At 35.5% G+C, this 21,543-nt stretch overlaps 2 protein-coding genes across 2 annotated transcripts; one reads left to right on the top strand and one right to left on the bottom strand.

Moving 5' to 3' along the window:
• Positions 1 to 260: 260 nt before the first annotated feature.
• On the bottom strand, positions 261 to 3,240 carry SIP2-1 (aquaporin SIP2-1). The gene is made up of 3 exons (XM_014773712.3): positions 2,829 to 3,240; positions 943 to 1,203; positions 261 to 621 (listed from the first exon to the last, which is right to left on the bottom strand). Exons 1-3 carry the CDS (start codon positions 3,111 to 3,113, stop codon positions 475 to 477), a joined length of 693 nt encoding a protein of 230 aa, XP_014629198.1. The 5' UTR covers positions 3,114 to 3,240; the 3' UTR covers positions 261 to 474.
• Positions 3,241 to 7,097: 3,857 nt separating this feature from the next.
• Positions 7,098 to 8,462, top strand: LOC102666394 (uncharacterized). The gene is made up of 3 exons (XM_006577597.1): positions 7,098 to 7,310; positions 7,391 to 7,501; positions 8,247 to 8,462. The coding sequence occupies exons 1-3, from the start codon at positions 7,098 to 7,100 to the stop codon at positions 8,460 to 8,462; spliced, it is 540 nt and encodes a 179-aa protein (XP_006577660.1).
• The last annotated feature ends 13,081 nt before the right edge of the window (positions 8,463 to 21,543 follow it).

The raw sequence follows: 21,543 nt of genomic DNA, 5'->3' as shown, positions 1-21,543 counted from the left end.
GAAATACTCATTTCTATAAAATTAGTTATAGTTTTATAACTATAATTATTTTTAAATAAAAATGAGTTATTTAAAATACTCATTACCATAAAATTGGTTATAGTTGTATACCTACTTTTATATAACTAGTTATAGATATTTTTTTTAAATTATTTTTTAGCATCCCTAATGGTCATGCTGTTTCTAGCTAAGGAGTCAACCGGAGAGTACAATGCTTGAGTCATGCATGACCAATCCATGGCCGCGTGCAAGGAATGGAATTATACAATTGGTAGTGTATGATGTATTACACAAAACCCAAAAGTTGATAGCACAATACACAAACCAATGATTATATGTACAAGTTCTTGGCTTGCCAATTGCCATACATTCATCCCACCAACTAGTTTATCTGTACAAATAATATTTGAAAGCAAGATGGAAATCATACACTTAGCACAAATAAATAAAGCTCCTTCAATCCGATTTACTTTTTCAGGCTTTTTTATGTTCTTTTCCAGGCTGCACTAGAAATTTGGATGTCCACACTGCAAAAATAGTTGCTTCTATGGGAGCAAGCCAATACACAAGAAAGTGCTCCTTTGTTATGTGATCCCCTCGAGCATAAGCCCATCCCATTACCTGAACAAGTCAAACAAGGTTTCTTAGCAATAAAACAACGAAGGTTTCTTCTATAAGGAGAGATCAACTTACACCAAGAGTAACTCTAAAATAACTCTTTTAAAGTTACTTCTCATCCTCACCATTCATTTACTTGAAATCTAATGGTTCTAATAAGTCATTAATCTTATCTGTTAGATTCCAAGAAAATGAATGATGAAGATGAGGAATAATTCTAAATGAGTTACTCTTGATGTAAGTTGATTCCTCCTCTTCTTCTATTATATGGTTCACATAACCAAAGTTTCTTTGATCTATGGTTTCTTCTATAGCAATACTTACAGATGCAGGGTTCATGCAACCACCAGTCAGATCAGAGCCAAGTATGTGAAGTGTTAACTTGGAGAGGCTGGAGATCCAAGTCTTCATGAAGAAATTTTCACGAATTTTCGTGGCGAGTCCAAGTGAAATGGTTACAATTGCAAATGTTAGTAATCCTTCTGTCAGCGAACCCTGATGAATGTCAACGTTCAGGCGTGGTCCCACTCCTACTTCAGGAATGGTATCAATAAGAAGTTTAACTCCAACAATCGATCCAACCACCTGGAGAGATTGAAAACCATGCATATTTTGAATGATAATCTTTGATTCATGTTGAGTTTTGAAGCATTCACGCATACAGTTGAGATGTGTAATAAGCAAGAAGCAACTACAGGAAACAGTTATGTAATGAGGTTACTTTCTAGTTTTTTACTTTTTAGCATAGCCAACAATTATTACATAGTTGTTATAGGTAAGAGAACACTCAAGCCTCCTTATTAAACTTCATCTTCAATGTTTGCAAATGAGCATATATACAATACTGCAAACTCTATTTGCAAGTGTGTGAAAGCATGTGATGTGAGCCTTTGTGTGTGATCATGTGCAAGATAGAGGAGGAATCTACAAAGTATCTAAGCACATAGGCCTTTAAAGTTTAAACAGATATCCAGTGGATGTCTATAGCAATATTTAATTGACTTCATAAAATTAAGGATCAATTGACTGGAAGGAACTCTGAAAAGGTCATCTAGCTTACTTTACCAAATTGGAATTTACTTATATAAACAATGAATCTCGAATTTGAATTTTTACCTAAATCAAACATAAACGCATCAATCACAAAGAAGTGATTTGGTGAATAACTATAGGCTATGAAAACAATTTTATGATGTATCAAGGTCAGTAGATTGAAGAAGATAGATGTGTTAGTGTCTTCCCTTAGAGGTTAGGTACTTATCAGTAACTTTCTAGTCCTCCTAGCCCGTGCTTTGTGATATTAAGACAAGTAAAATCAAACATAAGAAAAGCACGTATAGAACCGTCAAAATGGCCCAGCCCAGCCCTGGCCCGGAGGGCCAAAAAGCCCACTGTGCTGCACGTATTTCAAATCTTCAGTGAAAATTCCGAACATCCAAAAAGGAATAACATTACTTCAAATTTTTACTATCTAAGTATCAAAGAGTTGAATGCCTATAAAAATAGTTAAGCCATCTTCTGCATATGAAGAATTTGAAGAAATAATTAAGATCTGAAATGCTCCCCACCCAAAATGAGATTATTTTAAGTTAAATAATTGTCAGTGCCAGAAAATCGGGCACAATAGCACAAAGACACAGGTAGATAATGGAATCTTGTAGGGTGGAAACAAGCTCATTCAATCCCAAAAACCAAGTCAAAGATAACAATTCTAATAAAAAAAAGAAGGACCATTTAACTCAACCCACAACACATTCGATACAGAGAATTCATCAACCAACAATTTTTAATAAAAAAAAATCTACTAGCATTTAATTCAACTAAACTTCTGAACCTTTTAATCAGTCTGATAAGAAGAAAAAGGAACACAATTAACCAGCAACAGCATGAAATTCAACCAGTCAAATATAAGTCTTCACCACACAAAGGTTCAAAAAGGGAAAAAAAAAAAAAAAAAAAAAAGCAAGACCCACAATTCTGCTTTCACAAAAAAAAAAGTTCAAATTTCAAACCCAAGCAACTAAAAGAACCATGGTAGGGAAAAAAAAGAAGAAAGGAACCTAATTGAAAGGGTATTTATCGGTAACAGAAGAAAAATCGGGGGGATATTAGGTGAATTGGATGGTTACGCGAGAAAATAAGAGAGACTCTGCTGACAAAAACTAACATTCTAACAAATTATAAAAAAAATTAAGAAAAAAAGCCAAAACCTGAGCGGGGATTCTGGCGCCAACGCAGTAGAGGAAGGTGTTAAAATCCCCGGTGATAGCATCGGCCAGAACGGTGAGGGGGTTGTAGGCGGCGCCACGTGTAACCTTGACGAGGAAGGCGAAGAAGAACATGTTGGCGACGGAGAAGGTGGTTTTGATAACCTCACCGAGGGGTCCATGAGCGAAGCCGAGGTGTTTGAAGACGAGGATCCGAAGAAGAACACCGGACCATACCCACATGAAAGACAGAACGAAGTCTGAAACCAGAAGCCTGGCTCGTCCCATCTTCTTCAACGACAATGGAGTATGTATGTATGTGTCTCTGTCTCCTGCATGCCCGTGTTTATTTCTCTTTAAGGCGAGATGCTCCTGTGGACAAAGGAACCTGATTCCCAAATAGTAAATTGAAACTTGACCACTTGTGTTTTTAGCACTTTTTAATTTTAAAAATCTGATTTTTTTTTTTAATGAGAATCTTGGATTTATCTTTCTTTTCTCTCTCTTAGGTTTAACTTTTATATTTTGTTATATGATTTGTAGTACAAGTATCATTTCTTTTTGTTAAAATATGTATATCAAAAACAAAATTAAGAAAATTAAGTGGCTAAAAATAGAAATAATTATGTTTTTGAATTGGACTTGGACCTGCTTTCTCTTTAAGAAAACTTGTGGAACCTAGTAAAATTCAAACCACAATGTGACTTAATACATGTTTGGATCATAGTTTGTAAAAATGTCTCAATGGTTGTTTTTTCCAAACTGAGTTCTTAAGTTAAATTTTAGCTTCAAGCATATTTTTGGAGAAAAATCAAACATAATATCAAATTTATTTTTCTCCCCCAAACTAAGTTTAGAGCTCTCCCACTGGTAAACCAAACATAGCCTTATTCGCAACTCAACTAAATACACATCTCGACATGACATTATGTCTAGACAAACATTAACTACCAACATCGAACTTCTTCCGAAGACGCCAAGTTTGGTCGTTGGAGCCTTGAACTAACTTAGTCACTTTCTTGGTATTGGTGTCCAAAGAATGGTTAAATTCTTAACCTGGTAGTACTCAATAGTCAATCCATTATTGACATGAATATTTTGGATCATTGTCTCATTTCAATGAAGAATACAATTGATTAGGGTATAAAATATTTTAGGACTTTGGATTGTTGGTTTATGAATAAGAAGTCTACTAATATTGGCCTTTAAGTGAAAAAGATGAAGCCCACATCTCATGATAACAGAGAACCTATTATTGCATATGTTTTTAAAAAAATTGTATAACAAACACGTCTTTGTTTTTATTGTGGGCACCCTTATCTTTACAAAAACAAATGAAAAGTGTAGGCTTTTAATCTTAATTTTCCCTTCTGCACGCTAGTCTTCACTCACACACATTACAGCTTGTGCTCCCCAATTCTCATGACATGAATCAGTGAAAATTTTTCCCATCATCCAGCAAATTTGCATGCCAAGATGTGGTAGACTTAGGAACACCAAAGAATAGAGTGAGCTTAGCTTTAAGCACAAAGCCCCTCAAAATTAATATTTTTATCTTCCCTTTAGAGTTTTCAAACTCAAGGTATATAGGCAACTTGAGTTTGTGTTTTAAATCATGCCCATGTTTTAGCCTTAGTAAGAGTAATGGGGATTGTGGTGGACGACATCACCAAATTTGTATGGGTTAGTCAAAGTTTGTCTCCATGCTTTCCTAGTGAGTGTTTCCCCTATCATTCTTAAGTTATTGTCTCATTTAGTTGTTGGTGTATGCTTTTACTCTTCCCATTTATATTTAATTTGACAAGTTATGAATATTGTGAAGAATTATGTTTTGTATTATGGGATGATAAGGAACTAAATGACTTATCTTAATTTAGGAGAATAATAAGGAAATCAAAAGATGTGAAATGAGTAATTAGGGATGTGATTTTAATGTGAAAAATGAGTTATAAATATAACCAAATTTGGCTTAGATGTCTGCATAAGAAATGTAGCCCTTGATGTTATCTAACAAATAGCTTTGTTTTCACCTAATTTGGACTTTTGTAACTCTATACATGAAACGATTAGTAAGCAAAGGTCAAACTATCAAGGTTCTGCAATTAATTCGTGTTCTTCCTAATTTTAGTCATTGTATATAAGGATGGCAAAAAAAGTATGCGTCCGTGGATATCCACATATAAAATTCGCAAACGAGTAGTGTAAATGGATATCTACTACCCATGGATACGAGTATTTCATCTACCTGTTAGTTAACAGGGTGAGAGCGAATATTGTAGCACTCGCACCCGTGGGTACCTGCTACTCGTAGAATTACCAAAATAACCTCATATATATATATATATATATATATATATATATATATATATATATATATATATATATATTAAAGAATGGAAGTTGAAGTTGTTTTTATTATTGTTTAAACTTAAGAAATTGAATGAATGTTATGCAATGGACATGTTTTAAGAGTCTAATTCTTATGGAGTTGTTGAGCATTATATATTTTTCTTTGTTTTGCTAAAAAAAAGAACTTTTTTTTTGTTTTTATTTTATTTTTTAATATTCATGGATATCCATTAGTATTTGTAGGTTTACAAAGATTTGTGGATAATTGCACATGCGGGTACGCATAAGTTCACGTGACAAGCACATGTGAGTATTTTAGCACGTGGGGCAGGTAACAGTTAGGCACCACCTGTGCCCGCCCGTACTTGTTATGATTCCTAATTGTATATGATTGAACTAGCCTTTAAGGTAAACACTTGTAGATAGTGTCTCAACTTTAAAACAAGATAACAATCAACTTTATACGATTGATATAACTCTAAATATTGTGTCTATACCTCACATAGATCATAGACGCATAACATAAAGTGATAGAAGTAATAGTTAAATCTTAAAGGATGCTATGTCAATCATCATACAAAGTATATAGATATTGTAATTGATGTGTGACATAGGTTTAAGAGGTATTTTAGGTATGTGACGTGATTGAATGACATTGAATACATGTGTGTTGAAGCTATAATTTGAATGGTGATTTATAAGTGTTGTGGTGAAGCTATAATTCTATAACTTCATTTTAAGCATTCATTCTTTATTCTTTTGATTTTATTTTTTTTTGTCTAAAATTTTGTTTTTCCAATAAGTATATGAACTTTGCTAGCTTGTTTCTCTAGTGCTTTTATTTTTGTATACGCGGTAGAACTTCAGAAGAGGACCTTGTTCCACTTAATCTGGAGATTGAAGCCGTTTGTTGGAAAAACAATGCTTTGCGGAGAAACAAAAGCAACAAGAGATCCAAGCTAGGCAAGGAGAAAAAGGAGCCTCTTCCTCCCCACCATCTTCGACTCATTCACTTAGTTTGGAGGAACCAACAGTGTCCATTCCTCCTCCTATCTTTAAGGAGCCTCAAATGGCGGAAGAAAGACCACTTAGAGTGACACTTGAAGATTACTCGAGCTCTACAACACCACAATGCTTTACTAGTATTGTAAGGATGGAGGTACAAGTGGCCAATATTTCCTATCCATATTAACTCATCCAATTGATCCAAAACAACCTCTTTCATGGTCTGCATAATGAAGACTCTTATGCTCACTTGGCCACATACATAGAAATATGTAACACAGTCAAGATAGTCAAAGTTTCGAAGGATGCCATTTGACTCAACCTCTTCTCATTTTCCTTGTCCGATGAAGCAAAGAGATGGTTCCACTCCTTCAAGGGAAATAGTTTGAGAACATAAGATGAGGTGGTAGAAAAATTCCTCAAGAAATACTTTCCGAAATCCAAGACCACTAAGGGGAAGGCAAAGATTTCATCATTTCATTAATTTCCTTATGAATCTCTTAGTGAGGCCTTAGACCATTTCCTTGGTTTGCTTCGTAAGACTCTTACTCATGGATTAGTGAGCTAATTCAACTCAATATGTTCATTAATGGCTTACGAATTCATTCCAAGCAACTTCTTGATGCCTTTTCTATGGTAAAATCAAGTTGAAAACTCCTGATGAAGCCATGAAGCTTATTGAGAACATAGCAGCTAGTGACCATGCCATCCTCTGTGATAGAGCATATACTCCCGCAAAGAAGAGTTTTCTTGAACTCACCTCTCAAGATGCACTATTGGCTCAAAACAAGCTTCTTGCAAAGCAAATTGAATCCCTCACGGACACACTCAACAAGTTTCCATAACAATTGCATTCCCTTCAATCGGTTCAATCTTCTACTATACAAGTTGGAGGATGCACTTTGTGTGGTGGGGCTCATGAGGCAGGGTTATGCATGGTTTAAAAGGAAGCATCTAAGGAGGTCAATTAAATGGCAAACCAAAACTGTCGAGGTTATAATCAGGGAGGAAATCAAGGCTATCATCAAGGTGGAAATTTCTCTTAAAATCAAGGTCAAGGTTGGAGATTTCATTTGGGGAACAACTTTAACAAGGATCAAGGGGCCCCATCCAATCGACCTCCTAATCAAGGTCCTAATTTATATGAGAGAACTATAAAGCTTGAGGATACCTTGACACAATTTATGCAAGTCTCTATCTGAAACCACAAGATCACAGAGTCAGCAATCAAAAACCTTGAAGTGCAAGTAGGCCAACTTGAGGAGAATTCCAATGGGAATTTTGTGGCTAACACCGAGAAGAACCCCAAGGAGGAATATAAGGTTCTGCTTACATGAAGCAAAAGGAAGAAGGATCTTGTTGGTGAGGAGTTAGTGGACGGGGTAGTAAAAGATGTGAGTGATGAAGAGGGAGATATAGGAGAGAAAAAAGAGGTTGAGAATAAAGAGAAAAAAATGAGTGAGGATAATATAGAAAAAAATGGGAAAAATGGAGAAAAAGAAAAAAAAATGGTTGTAAGGAGGGAGATTATGAGGTCTTAGCTTCTAAAACCAATAGTCAAATGGTGAGAGAAGCAAGGAAGGGAGCACCATGTGTCCTTACCAAGAATGTTCCTTATCCTTTGGTGCCATCAAAGAAGGAGAAAGAGAGTCATTTTGTAAGGTTTCTCAATATCTTAAAGAAGTTAGAGATCACCATTCCTTTTGGTGAAGCTCTTCAACATATGTCAATGTACACCAAGTTCTGAAGAACCTCCTCACTAAGAAAGGCAAATACATCAACAATGATAGCATTGTGGTAGAAGGCAATTGTAGTACTGTGATTCAAAGAATTCTACCACAAAAATTCAAAGATCTTGGAAATGTGACCATTTTGTGCTCAATTAGGACAGGATCCACAGTGAAGACTTTCATTGATCTAGGGGCAAGTATCAAATTGATGTATCTTTCAATGTGTCAAAGAATTAGGAACTTGAAGGTAGTGCCAACTCAGATGACTCTTCAACTAGCAGATCGCTAAACCACTAGACCTTATGATGTTGTTGAAGATGCCCTTGTGAAAGTTCAGCAGTTCATATTCCCAGTAGATTTTGTTATCATGGGCATTGAAGAAGATTTGGATGTGCCTTTGATTTTGGGAAGACCATTTATGCTCATTGCTAAATGTGTTGTTGACATAGGAAATGGTAATCTTGAAATGAGTGTGGAGGACCAAAAGGTGACTTTCAATCTCTTTGAGGCAATGAAGCATCCTAGTGATAACAAAACTTGCTTTAGAGTGTAGGCTATTGAACATAAAGCAGACTATGTTGTGTAGCAATTAACCATGCATTCACCTCTTGAAAAAGACTTGTGAATTCCATTGAATGCCTCCCGAATGAAGAAGAGAAAGATCTCAGGGCTTGTTTGGAAGATCTAGATAAATTGAAGGAAATTCCTCCAGGGGAATATACTTTTGAGGAGCTGAAGAAGAATACTCTTGCAAAGAAACCTAAGGTAGAGTTAAAGGTTTTACCTCCTTACCTTAAGTATTTTTTTTGCAAGAGGATGATGCAAAATCAATCATCACTAGTAATGTTATATCTACAAATGAAGAAGCTCAATTGGTGGAGGCAATGAAGAAGCGGGGATTGAATGGCACATCTTCGATCTCAAAGGGATTAGTCCATCATATTGTATGCACAAGATCATGATGGAAGCTGACTATAGATCGGTGAGACAACCTCTAGGGAGACTTAACCCCACCAGGAAGGAGGAACTGCGGAAAGAAGTCCTTAAGTCGCTTGAAGTCAGACTAATTTATCATATCTCCGATAGTGTTTGGGTGAGTCTAGTCCAAGTAGTCCCAAAGAAGGGTGGCATGACGATGATCTGCAATGATAAAAATGATCTCATTCCTACAAGAATCATCACCGGCTGGAGAAAGTGCATAGATTACCGCAAAATCAATGATGCCACGAGGAAGGATCATTTTCCTTTATCATTCATGGACCATATGTTGGAGTGGCTAGTTGGACAAGACTTTTATTGTTTCTTGGATGGCTACTTGGGGTACAATCAGATAGCGGTGGATCCTAAATATCAAGAGAAGTTATGAGAATCCTGAAACTGGCCAAATACAGGCTAAAGGCCCAAGTGGAGAAGGACGAAGGCCCAAATGGAGAAGGACAAAGCCCCCGAGTGGAGAAGGATGAAGGCCCAAGTGGAGAAGGATGAAGGCCCAGAGGCAGAGACATTATCAAGACTATTAATTGTTGTTGAAGGCCCAGATTAATTTGAAGGCCCATAATAAATATGTTCTATTTTTATTAATAATTTTTATTTATTGTAATTTTGGCCCAAACTGTTTAGAAGACCTATGTCTATTTTTATCTTTTTGTTCAGATACACTATAAGTATTGGTTTTTTTTTTCAATAAAAGGACTTTTGGCATTTTCATAAAATTTGGTGAGAGCTTCTCTCTGGGTTCCTTGTTGAACCAATCTTAGACTTATCAAGGTAATCCTTGTGGCGTCTACCCTGACTTATCTTCCTTCACTAGAAATGGCGTCATCCAAATCTTCGTTGCCTGTATCAAGCGATCGACTCTTAGTCAAGATCACATAATCTGGTATCAAAGCTTCGACTTTTGATACAGGTTCTATCCTATCCTATTTTTTTTCTTTGTAATTTTTCCAGGTTCGTGTTTTGTTTTTGTTCTGTTATTTGCGTTCTTGTTTGCGTCTTGTTTCGTTTTTGTTTGGGTCTTGTTGCATTCTGGTTTTTTGTTCTTGTTCTATTATTTGCGTTTTTTTCTTGTTCTTGTTCTTGTCACGTTCTTGTTCTTGTTTCTTGTGTCTTTTAGACTTTGTGTCCAAAAAAAAAATCTGTTTGAACTTTTTTTGAGATTCTGTTACAAATTCTGTTTGGTGGCAATTTGGCTTACTGGAAGAATTTAGGGGTTGAGTGAACTATTGAATCTATGTGCCTATTTTCCTATTGAATAAATTGCCTAAATTATGCTAGAGAAATTTGAAAAGAAAGCATTATAAAAAAAAGTTGCAAAAATAAAATGGGTGTTTGATCTTTGAACACGAAATTGAGGCAGTTAGAGGCTTATTTTTTTGGCAGAGAATCGTGTACCAAATCCCCTTATATGGATTCTCCTTTGAATTCTGAGCGTTTTGATATATAGTGGGTCTCAAACGGACAACCGTAGCAAAAGTTATGAGCATTTGAAGTTTAGTGGTATTATCTTTTATCCTATCTGTTATCTTATTTGTTATCATATCTGTTATCCAAATTAAATCTAATTTGTTATCCAAATCCAATCTAATTTGTTATTTAAATCAAATCTAATATATTATCCAAATCAAATCTAATCTTTTATCCAAATCAAATCCAATCTGCTATCCAAATTAAGTCCAAGTTGTTATCCCAAATCAAATCTGTTACTCTGTGATAATTATATTGTCTTTCCTTTTATTTTATATTACCTTGTGTGTCTAATTTGGTCCATCCAGGAACTTAAGAGGGAACACGAGTGGTAAAAGGCAAGAGGGAATATATTACACAAAAGCTTATATTGAGAGCATCAAACACGAGTGAACTACCATCAAAGAGAGAAACATGTGAGTAGAGTGTGGTGAGGTCATGAATCTTTTTTTTAATTTACTGCAAAATTCTTTGTTCCTTAATCATGGCAGGAGCTGGTGACAATGGTGGTGTATATCATCAACTGGATGGATTTCAGCGCTTATTACTAGACGCGATGACTACACAAATGCAACGTTTGTTGAAACTTAACAATGAAGAGCTCTACAGGCGAATAGAAGGACTAAAGCACCAAATGAATCCAAATGCTGGGAGACCTTATGGTGGCAACAAAAGGGTCAATGATGGATCGAACCGAATAGAGGGGCAAGATAGAATTGAGGGAGTAAAACTCAATGTATCCTCTTTTAAAGGCAGGAGTGACCCAGACGCCTACCTTACCTGGGAGATGAAGATTCAGCATGCATTCTCCTACAATGATTATCCGGAAGAGCAGAAGGTGAAGCTAGCTGCAGCTACATTCTCAGACTATACCCTTGTTTGGTGGAAGAAAAATCAAAGAGAGATGAAGAGAGAAGAAGGGCGGGAGATAGATACATGGACTGAGATGAGAAGGGTTATGCGAAAGAGGTATGTTCCAACTAGCTACAGTAGAACCATGAGATAGAAACTCCAGAGTTTATCCCAGGGAAGTTTGATTGTTGAGGACAAGGAGATGGAGATGACACTAGTGAGGGCCAACATTGAAGAGGACACCAAAACAGTGCATGATGGCTTCACCAACAAGATTTCTTTCCAGCACCATGACCAGAAAATTATTCATAAACCTCTATCCCTCAGAGAAGTGTGTGATGACTAAATCAGAAGGAGAGAAAAGAGAGAATAAGAGAGAGACAATAGTGAGGCATCACAGAGGAATAGAAAAAGGAAGAGTGATACACAAGAGAGAGAGAGTGATAATTCTAATCAGTTAACTATTTATGTTTCTCCTAGTGTTCAACCCTTATTGCAGGAATTTAAAGATGTCTTTCCCAAGGTGATTCCTCATGGACTGCCACCTTCAAGAAGCATAGAACATCAAGTTGATCTCTTTCCAGAAGCTTCATTGTCTAACAGGCCAACTTACAACAGTAAGCCCCAAGAGAATCAGCATAAGGATGCACAGGCCAAAGTTGAGTATGTGAAAAGATTGTATGACCAAGTAAAGGTGAAAATTGCAAAGAAGAATGAAAGCTATACCAAGCAAGCCAACAAGAAAAGGAAGGAAGTGGTACTTGAACTCGGTGATGATCCTGGACATTTGAGGGTAAATGTTTTCCAAGAAGGAGGGAATGATGAGAATCCTGAAACTGGCCAAATACAGGCTAAAAGCCCAAGTGGAGAAGGACAAAGCCCTCAAGTGGAGAAGGATGAAGGCCCAAAGGCAGAGACATTATCAAGACTATTAATTGTTGCTGAAGGTCCAGATTAATTTGAAGGCCCATAATAAATATGTTCTATTTTTATTAATAATTTTTATTTATTGTAATTTTGGCCCAAACTATTTAGAAGGCCCATGTCTATTTTTATCTTTTTGTTCAGATACACTATAAGTATTGGTTTTTGTTTTCAATAAAAAGAATTTTGGCATTTTTATAAAATTTGGTGAGAGCTTCTCTCTAGGTTCCTTGTTGAACCAATCTCAGACTTATGAAGGTAATCCTTGTGGCGTCTACCCTAACTTATCTTCCTTCATTGGAAGTGGCGTCATCCAAATCTTCATTGCCTGTATCAAGCGATCGGCTCCTAGTCAGGATCACATCAAGAAGATTGCCTTCACATGCCCATTCAGTGTCTTTGCTTCTAGGAAGATGTCATTTGGGTTATGTAATGCCCCTACCACCTTTCAAAGATGCATGCTAGCCATTTTTGCTAATCTAGTGAAGAAGTGCATTGAGGTCTTCATGGATGATTTTTCAGTATTTGGCTCCTCCTTCAATCATGGCTTATCAAACCTTGAATTGGTGTTGACACGGTGTGTGGAAACCAATCTTGTGTTGAATTGGGAAAATGTCATATCATGGTCCAAGAAGGGATAGTCTTAAGCCATAAGATCTCCTCAAGATGGATTGAAGTGGATAAAGCCAAAGTTGATGCCATCGAGAACTTACCTCCTTCTATCAATGTGAAAGGTATCTGATGCTTTCTTGGACATGCTGGGTTCTATCGGAGTTTCGTCAAGGACTTTTCCAAGATAACCAAGCCATTGAGTAATTTGTTGAACAAGGACGTTGTGTTCAAGTTTGATGGGGAATGTTTGTTGGCTTTCTGCACTTTTAAAGAGAAGCTCATTTCTGCTCCTGTTATTGTTGCCCCAAATTGGAGTCAAGAGTTTGAACTTATGTGTGATGCTAGTGATTAAGTTGTTGGAGCAGTGCTAGGACAACAGAGAAATAAGGTATTCCTTTCCTTATATTATGCTAGCAAAGTCTTGAATGATGCACAATTAAATTATGCTACCATAGAAAAAGAATTACTAGTTATTGTCTATGCACTAGAAAAGTTTAGATCATACTTGATTGGCTCTAAGGTCACCATCTTTACAGCTCATGTTGCTATTAAATACCTCTTGACTAAGGCTGACTCTAGGCCAAGGTTGATTAGATGTGTGCTTCTACTCCAAGAGTTTGATATTGAGATCAAAGACAAGAAAAGTTGTGAAAATTTAGTAGTTGATCACCAGTCTAGATTGGTGAATGAAGAAGTCACTCTTAAAGAGAAAGAGATTCATGATGAATTTCCAGATGAATCCTTGTTGTTTATGATTGAGCGGCCTTGGTTTGTAGACATTGCTAATTTCAAAGCAGCTGGTATCATTCCCGATGACCTCAATTGGCACCAAAGGAATAAATTTCTTTGGGATGCTCATTACTATGTGTGGGATGACCCCCATCTATTTAAACTGGGAGTAGATAATTTGTTGAGAAGATGTGTCACCAAAGAGAAGTCTAGGAGTATCTTGTGGCATTACCGTAATTCACCTTGTGGAGGACATTACAATGGAGATCGGATTGCTATAGAAGTGTTGCAGTCCAGGTTCTTTTGGCCTTCTATCTTCAAGGATGCTCATGATCATGTGCAACATTGTGACCAGTGCCAAAGAATCGAAGGCATTTCCAGGAGGAATGAGATGCCCCTATAGAATATTATTGAGGTGGAGGTGTTTGATTGTTGAGGCATTGATTTTGTGGGCCATCTACCATCATCATACACTAATGAATACATTATGGTGGCTGTTGATTATGTCTTCAAATGGGTGGAGGCTGTTGCGACTCAAAAATATGACGTTAAAACAGTCATCAAGTTTCTCAAGAAGAACATCTTCTCCCGCTTTGGAGTTCCAAGAGTGCTCATCATATCACACTTTTGCAATGCACAACTGCAAAAGGTTTTTGGGCATTACATTGTCAGACACAAAGTAGCTTCTCCCTACCATCCCTAGACCAATGGCCAAGCTTACATGTTCAATAGGGAACTGAAGAAGATCTTTGAGAGGACAATTGTCTCTTCAAGAAAGGATTGAACTACAAAACTAGATGGCACCCTATGGGCTTATCAAATTTCCTTCAAGACCCCAATTGGTCTATCTCCTTTCCAAATTGTGTATGGAAAAGCTTGTCATCTTCCCATGGAAATGGAGCATAAGGCCTATTTGTGATACCCTCTACCTTGATATACATATTTATATAATAAAATGCATGGAAATGTGGAATTACATAAAATGATGTTATTCAATAAACATAAGGGAGTTCTCGTGGGTAAAAGGTTAGCATTCACGTTAATCACCAAATTAAAAACTTATCAATTAAGGGTATGAAAACATTTTCGGCTCAAAACAATGTCACTCAAGTTTACAAAAGAACTCAAGTTAAGTATCAAAATAAAATAAAATAAAATGGCATGTTTGGAACATCATGCAATTAAAACAAAAACCTATGTTCCAATGTCACATCCTATCAGAGCATTATATTTCGACGTCCTCTAGCACGGGGTTCCTTAAAGCAATCCACCTAGTCATTTGCTTCCATGAACACAAGGTTTGAGATCATCACAAGATCCAAACACAAACAACACATGGGGAATGAGTTATCACATTTCTAGACAGGTAGAGATAAACGAAGACACATATATATAGTAAAGTATAACAAGCTCAACTTAGCACAATTCATATCATTTTACCACTCATTGCGTAGCATCACTTGTCCCAAGGATTTAATCACTAAATCACATTCCACACCTTCACATTAATCATGTGTTCAAAACAACAAATCTCAAGTACAATGTAATATCTCACACTCACACAATTCATTACCCACCATCACATAGCAAGTCACAATGATCATTACACAAGCATTATGCAACAGATATACTAAGACTCAATCCTATATGCAATGTGGTACCATGTCAGTGAAAAGCCTCGTCGGTTGCCTAGGAGTACATGACAAGACAGACCACACACTAATAAGTCAAGTCACTCTCACTAGGTAAACTCATAGGGAGACCAGTCAAGATCACGCTGTTTTGCGAGAATGCTCCAACCATGTGGGATTGGCACAAGCTTAAAAGAGCACTCAAACCAGGTGTATTTACCACCAAGGCCTAGACTCTGAAGAGCCCGTCAAGGCCTCTCCCTCCTGATTCAGGTCTAACTTAGAAAACATTTTAACACGTTCAAAGTGATTAAACTCGTCAGGTTCCCACAGTGGATCCCATCATAATACTCATTATGCATTAACTCATCAGCCTTAAAGAGTCTTACAACATGTGTGATTGTACGGTTCATAGCTCACAACTCAATGTGCACAACATCTCAATACATGTGTGATCTCACAATTTAACACATACTCAACTTATGACATACACACAATCTCAATCACAAAGTTATAATCCTAAAGTAACATGTTATCACACCTCATGAATCATATACACATCACACAATATTAATATATACATGGCACAAACACAGACTTTACCTGTGAACTATGCAATACACATAACTACTCAATCGTTTTCAAAATCATTTTAATTTGTTGCGCCTCAAAGTGATTGAACTTGTCGGGTTCCCACAGTGAATCCTATTACAATACTCGTCGCGCAAAAACTCGTTGTCTTTAAAAGGTCTTATAGTTGTGTGATTGTACAGTTCATAGCTCACAACTTAATGTCATCACTTTACACTTCACAATAACATGTATAATCACATTGAGGAATGTCTCATCACACCTTCTTGCTAACACATTATCATATAGCATAAAACATGTGATCACATCATGGGAAACAAAACCCATCAATCAATTTCAAGAAAACATGCAAGAATTCCCAAATTTCTAAGTTTCTAACATTCAAAGTCAAACACTCAATTAAACCATCCAATTCGCATCAAGACATTAATTGGCTCATCAAACATAACAATTTCGTGATTATAATCATAAAGGTAGAGTTACAACACAGTAAACATCTCAAAATAAACCCCAATTTGATCTTCTAAGGATCCATACACATGTTCACTTTAATCCCAATTGCGATAAACTCATCCTTTACCTCTAAGCGGAATCACGTGTGTAGTTCGGAAGTGGTAGTGGTGTCTCTAGTGGTTCTTTAAGATTCCTCAAGTTTTTCCTCTGGTTGCTCTATTAGGGTTTTTAAGCGTTAGAAAAAAGGAGAAGAGATTGGAGCATCAATTTCACTATCTCCGTGCGAGTGGAATTTCTCTCTCTACAGACATTATTTTGCAAATCCCAACAATGTGAATGTGCAAAATTGAGTTTCAAATATGGTATCCAACGGTTAACGAGTCTAGACTCGTAATTTTACTGAGACAAGTTTGGGTGTATGTGAGAAAAAGAGAGGGTTTTAGGAGAGGAAGAAGGAGAACGAATTTGAGAGGAAGAAGTGAGAGCGAATTTGAGAGGAAGAGAAAGTGTAAAAACATATTGTAAATGTGAAAACTGACCTAATATGTCTTTATTTATAGCTAGGATACTTTGAGCATATTATTTACTCTATTTTTATTTATTTTATAAAAAGGAACTTTATTTTACTATTTCATTAAATAAATAACCAATTAAAACATCATTTTATTTTCTAAAACATCATTTTATTCTATTTATTTTCTAATACTATGAAAACCTTATTTTAATTAACAAAAACCCTTTTTTCTCATTCATTTAATTTCTAAAAACTCTATTAATTTTTAAATAAAACTCTTTTATTTATTTTACAAAAAATAAGGTGTTACACTATTGGGCTATCAAGTTCCGGAATTTTGATGAGTCCTTGTTTGGGGAGAAGAGAAAGTTGCAACTGCTAGAATTGGAAGAGATGAAGCTTAATGATTGCGAGTCATCTGTGTTTTACAAGCAGAAGATGAAAACTTATCATGATAGGAAACTTGTGAAGAAGAATTTCTAGCCAGGCCGGCAAGTCCTATTGTTCAATTCTAGACTCAAATTGTTTTTGGGAAAACTTAAGTCTAAGTGCTCTAGTCTATTCACAATCAAAGAGGTTAATGACTATGGGGCAGTTGAGCCGATGGACCCCTCTTTCAATGAACTAGAGTGGAGTTGGATTGTCAACTGTCAGAGGTTAAAGGTGTACAATGGAGGAGACACTGAGCGACTAACCACCATCATTTGCCTCCAAGACCCGTGACGTTAAAGAAGCACTTACAGGGAGACAACCCAAGATCTCTACCACTTTCTCTCCTATCTTTTAATTTGGCTTGAATGTGTGTTAGTTTTGAAATTTATGATCATTGTGTGTTGTTTTCTCTTTTTAGGTTGTGCGCTAAGCGCACAAGTGTGTGCTTAGCGCACCTACGTTGCTTCTGAGCATCAAGCCCTACTCGCTAAGCCTGTGTGGTGCACTTAGCTTAAAAATATCTATGATTTGAAATTTCCTTATTTAGTCTAAGCGTGCAACTACAGGCTAAGCGAGCCAAGCTCACTCACTAAGCCTACAGTTCTTGCTAAGTGGATGTTTCAGAACAAAAATTTTCTACAAATCTCGCTAAGCCAGACAAGCTCGCTAAGCCAAATAATATCTCTTGAGTTTCAATTTAGTTAATTGGGCTTAGCACACAAGTCTGGGCTCAACGCGCTTGAAGTCGTTAATGTCTGTAGGCTTAGCACCTAAAGTCGTTGCTTCTATCTAAAAAAATAATTTAATAGTATTGTTGCTTCTTTTTAAAACTACTCAGAACTTTTAGTTCACCTCCTCTTCTTCCATTTCGCTAAACCAAATCTCTTCTCCCACTCTACTGTGTCGTCCCATTCTTTGCACCAACCTTTTTGCTCTTCCTCTATTCTTCCTTCATCTTCTTACTCGTTGTTGTGTTTGTCGCGTTCCTCTCACTCAAGTACCCATGTTCACCTTTTAACTCTTTTATTTTCTTCATTTTTTTGTTATTATTATTCACTTCGTTTTAGTCTTGTCGGTTTTCACATTCTCTATCATATTTTCCTTGCTTCTTGATTGTAAGTGTGCATTGTGTGTGCATATTTGCCTTGCCCAGTGATTAACCTTGTATACATTTGGAAGAACTATTGGAACTAGGCTGGCACTTCTATGGCCTTTCTGGGGTCGCATCGAGCCCGTGCTTGAGCTGCTTTGGAAGCTCCTCGATCCCCCTGTCAGGACCATGCTCCTCCTCAGCCCACCTTCGTCACTTAGGAGTAGCTCATGCCTATGATGAACAGTCTTTATCAGGGGCAATACTGGATCATACAAAGCCTTCATCAACTCTCCATTCGGTAGTCGGTCATGACTTTAGAGGACTTCTTGGAGCAAAGCCAAGCTGGGAGTCATTTGTATCGAGCATGGGTGCTAAGTGTGCACTTGGAAGCTTAGCACGTGGTCACCTAAGACAGTTGTACTTTGCATGTGTGCTCAGTGCGCACATGCAAACTTAGCACACGATCATTTTCAAAAAGCATGACTACACAACATTTTGAAGATTATAAAAAGGTTGCATTATGCTTTTGGAGGGAGCTGGTCAGCAAGGGCACGAAATAGAGAAAAACACCCACTTTGGAGCTCTTCTTCTTCCATTTCCTTTGTTCCATTTTTTTTGTTCTTAAGCTTCTCATGACTATGAGAGGTTAAATTACCCATTATTAGGGGTTTGGATACCAACCACTCTTTGATGTAATGATCTTTACTATCCATTTAATGTTCTTTCAATATTATTGGTTCCTTTCTAAGTTTATTGTCTTGTTTATAGTTTGATCATCCATTCACATGTATGTTATAGGGTTTCAATCATTGGGAAATTTTTTTACCCTAAGAACTTGAAGAAGCTTCTAGGTAACCCATGTCTAGGAATAAAATGATATTATTTAGCCTTATTTATGCATCTTTATTCTTAACGCAAACTACTGGGTTTACCTCTTAAGAGATTATGAGTGAAATTATGTGGTTTAGGCTCTTTCACATGAGGAATCATGGTTAGAGTAGTTTAGTTGACGAAGATAATAGTTGGAATGACTTTAAATGGTGAAAAATCTTTAACACTGCATCAAGAGTTAGTTTGGTAGGTTAAGCATCCAACACATCTACAAAATCTGCACCAAACATCATTTTCCACCTCCAAGTGTTTGTTTTGTTGTCTCTTGCATTTTGCTATGCTTTCTTATCCCTTATTATGGTTGAAGTTTATATTTCTGCACTATTACTCTAAAAAATATTTAGTTTTAGTCATTCATTCATTTAATTCTTGGTATATACAAACTTTAAGCACAGTCAAAATCTTTGTGGATTCGACACTCGGTCTCACAATTTTAATATTACTTTAACAAATTGGTATGCTTGCCGAAGAGTTAACACACACCAGACACAACTTTTACCATTTGAATTTATTTTCATTTAATTAAAATAACTAGGAGTCATGATTCGTCTTCAAGACATAAATTCCTTTTGGTTTAACACTTTATATAATAAAGATGTATTTTAAATTTAAAATATGTTACAAATAAATTCTCAATGTATTTTGCATAAGAAATACTACTTAAATAATATTACACGTAAGAAATGTGTTATTGTGGAATATTTTAAGTAAAATAATTTTTTTGATTTTACTACATAGAAAGTAAAAAGATGATAATATAATATTAATTTTGATTAGGTAAAAATTAAAATTGATTAGTTTAAAAAGTATTTGATTATTCTTAGGCAAACATTATGTTCATTTAATTGTACATTGGGATTATATCAAATTTTGGGGTTAACTAATAAATGATAATTAAAAATACATTTATTATTTTTATTTTTATTTTATTTTATTTTAAACTTTTGTGAGTTTTAATACACTTAGAATTACTAAAATATCCCTTGTCATTTTTTGGGGGCAATTTTGGTTTGTTGTATACTACTTTATGAAATAAAGATGTATTTTAAATTTAAAATATGTTATGAATAAATTCTTAATGTATTTTGAAAAAGAAATATTGTGGAATATTTTTAGTAAAATAAATTATTTGAGATTTATTATGTAAATAGTAAAAAATAATAATATAATATAGATTTTGATAAGGTAAAAATTAAAATTGGTTATTTAAAAAAATATTTATTACTATTAGACAAAATTGGTGCATTATGTTCATTTAATTGTATATTGAGGTTACATATATTAATAATTTGGGTTACACCAATTCGGGGTTAACTAATAAATGATAATTATAAATTTATTAATCATTTTTATTTTAAATTTTGTGAGTTTTAATTACATTTAGAATTATTAAAATATCCCTTGTCTTTTTTTTGGGGGTGGGTGGGGGATTTTGACTTGTTGTATACTACTTTATATAATAAATATAAAGATAACAACAACATAATGCCAAAAACAACCAACATTGTTATATGTTTTGATTTCCTCTATCATTGTACAAAAATCTTGAAAAGCTTACATTTTTATGTGGTTAGGCTTAAAGGGTTGTAAAGAATTTACTGGCTTGCTTTGAACATAGTGGAAATGTGATATCGCATGGCCACAAAAATTGGCAAGGTTCTTTGTGGGTATCATTTGTTGGTGATTTTGTGAAGATATATGTATGTTTGAATTTCAAAGTTACCTATTTCTTTCTATAATGGTTTAATTACTTTGTGTGTTGGTGTATGTGCACATGATAGGATTTCATGTTTTTTTGGGGGTATAGTGCATCCTTATTTTCTCCTTTTTGTAAGAATCAAAGGTTTGACCTTTTTAATGATTGAGGTAGGAGTAGAACATCGTAGTATCATGTTTCTTTTTGTGATTGTTTATTTACTTAGTTGTTTATGTGACACCCTCTACCCTTACAATTATAACTAACTAATTAAATAAATCATACAAAATTTATTTAAAAGATTATAAACACATAATAACAAAAGAAGGAAAAAAACATGCAAAATTAATTAATAATTTTTCTTTTTAAACATATTTAATTTAAATCAATTCAAAAGGATAAAGGTTCACATCCACTTAGTGAAAACATAATAGAATTTTTTTTTAATAAAAGGTAAGATTATCCCGATTCAAAACAAGGTCGTCCACTCTAAATAAATAATAAAAAGAAACTAAAGTAGAAAAGTATAACGCAATTATATCATTCAGTAAATCATAACATGTGAAAATCATAATATGCGAAGTAAAATCCTATGCCCCAATGTCACACTTATCAGAGCATATCCCTATCACAGACTAAATCTCTCCATCTCTAGCATGTGACTCATCATATGAAGGCTCACCTGAAACAAAGTGGCAATCAGCCCAAACACAAACACAGACCGGGAGTGAGTTATCACATTCGTATATAATA

The sequence above is a fragment of the Glycine max genome, chromosome 3, assembly GCF_000004515.6.
Source record: "Glycine max cultivar Williams 82 chromosome 3, Glycine_max_v4.0, whole genome shotgun sequence".
NCBI lineage: Eukaryota > Viridiplantae > Streptophyta > Magnoliopsida > Fabales > Fabaceae > Glycine > Glycine max.
The sequence above is the reverse complement of the archived record's forward strand: the minus strand, read 5'-3'. Positions and strand labels throughout refer to the sequence as shown.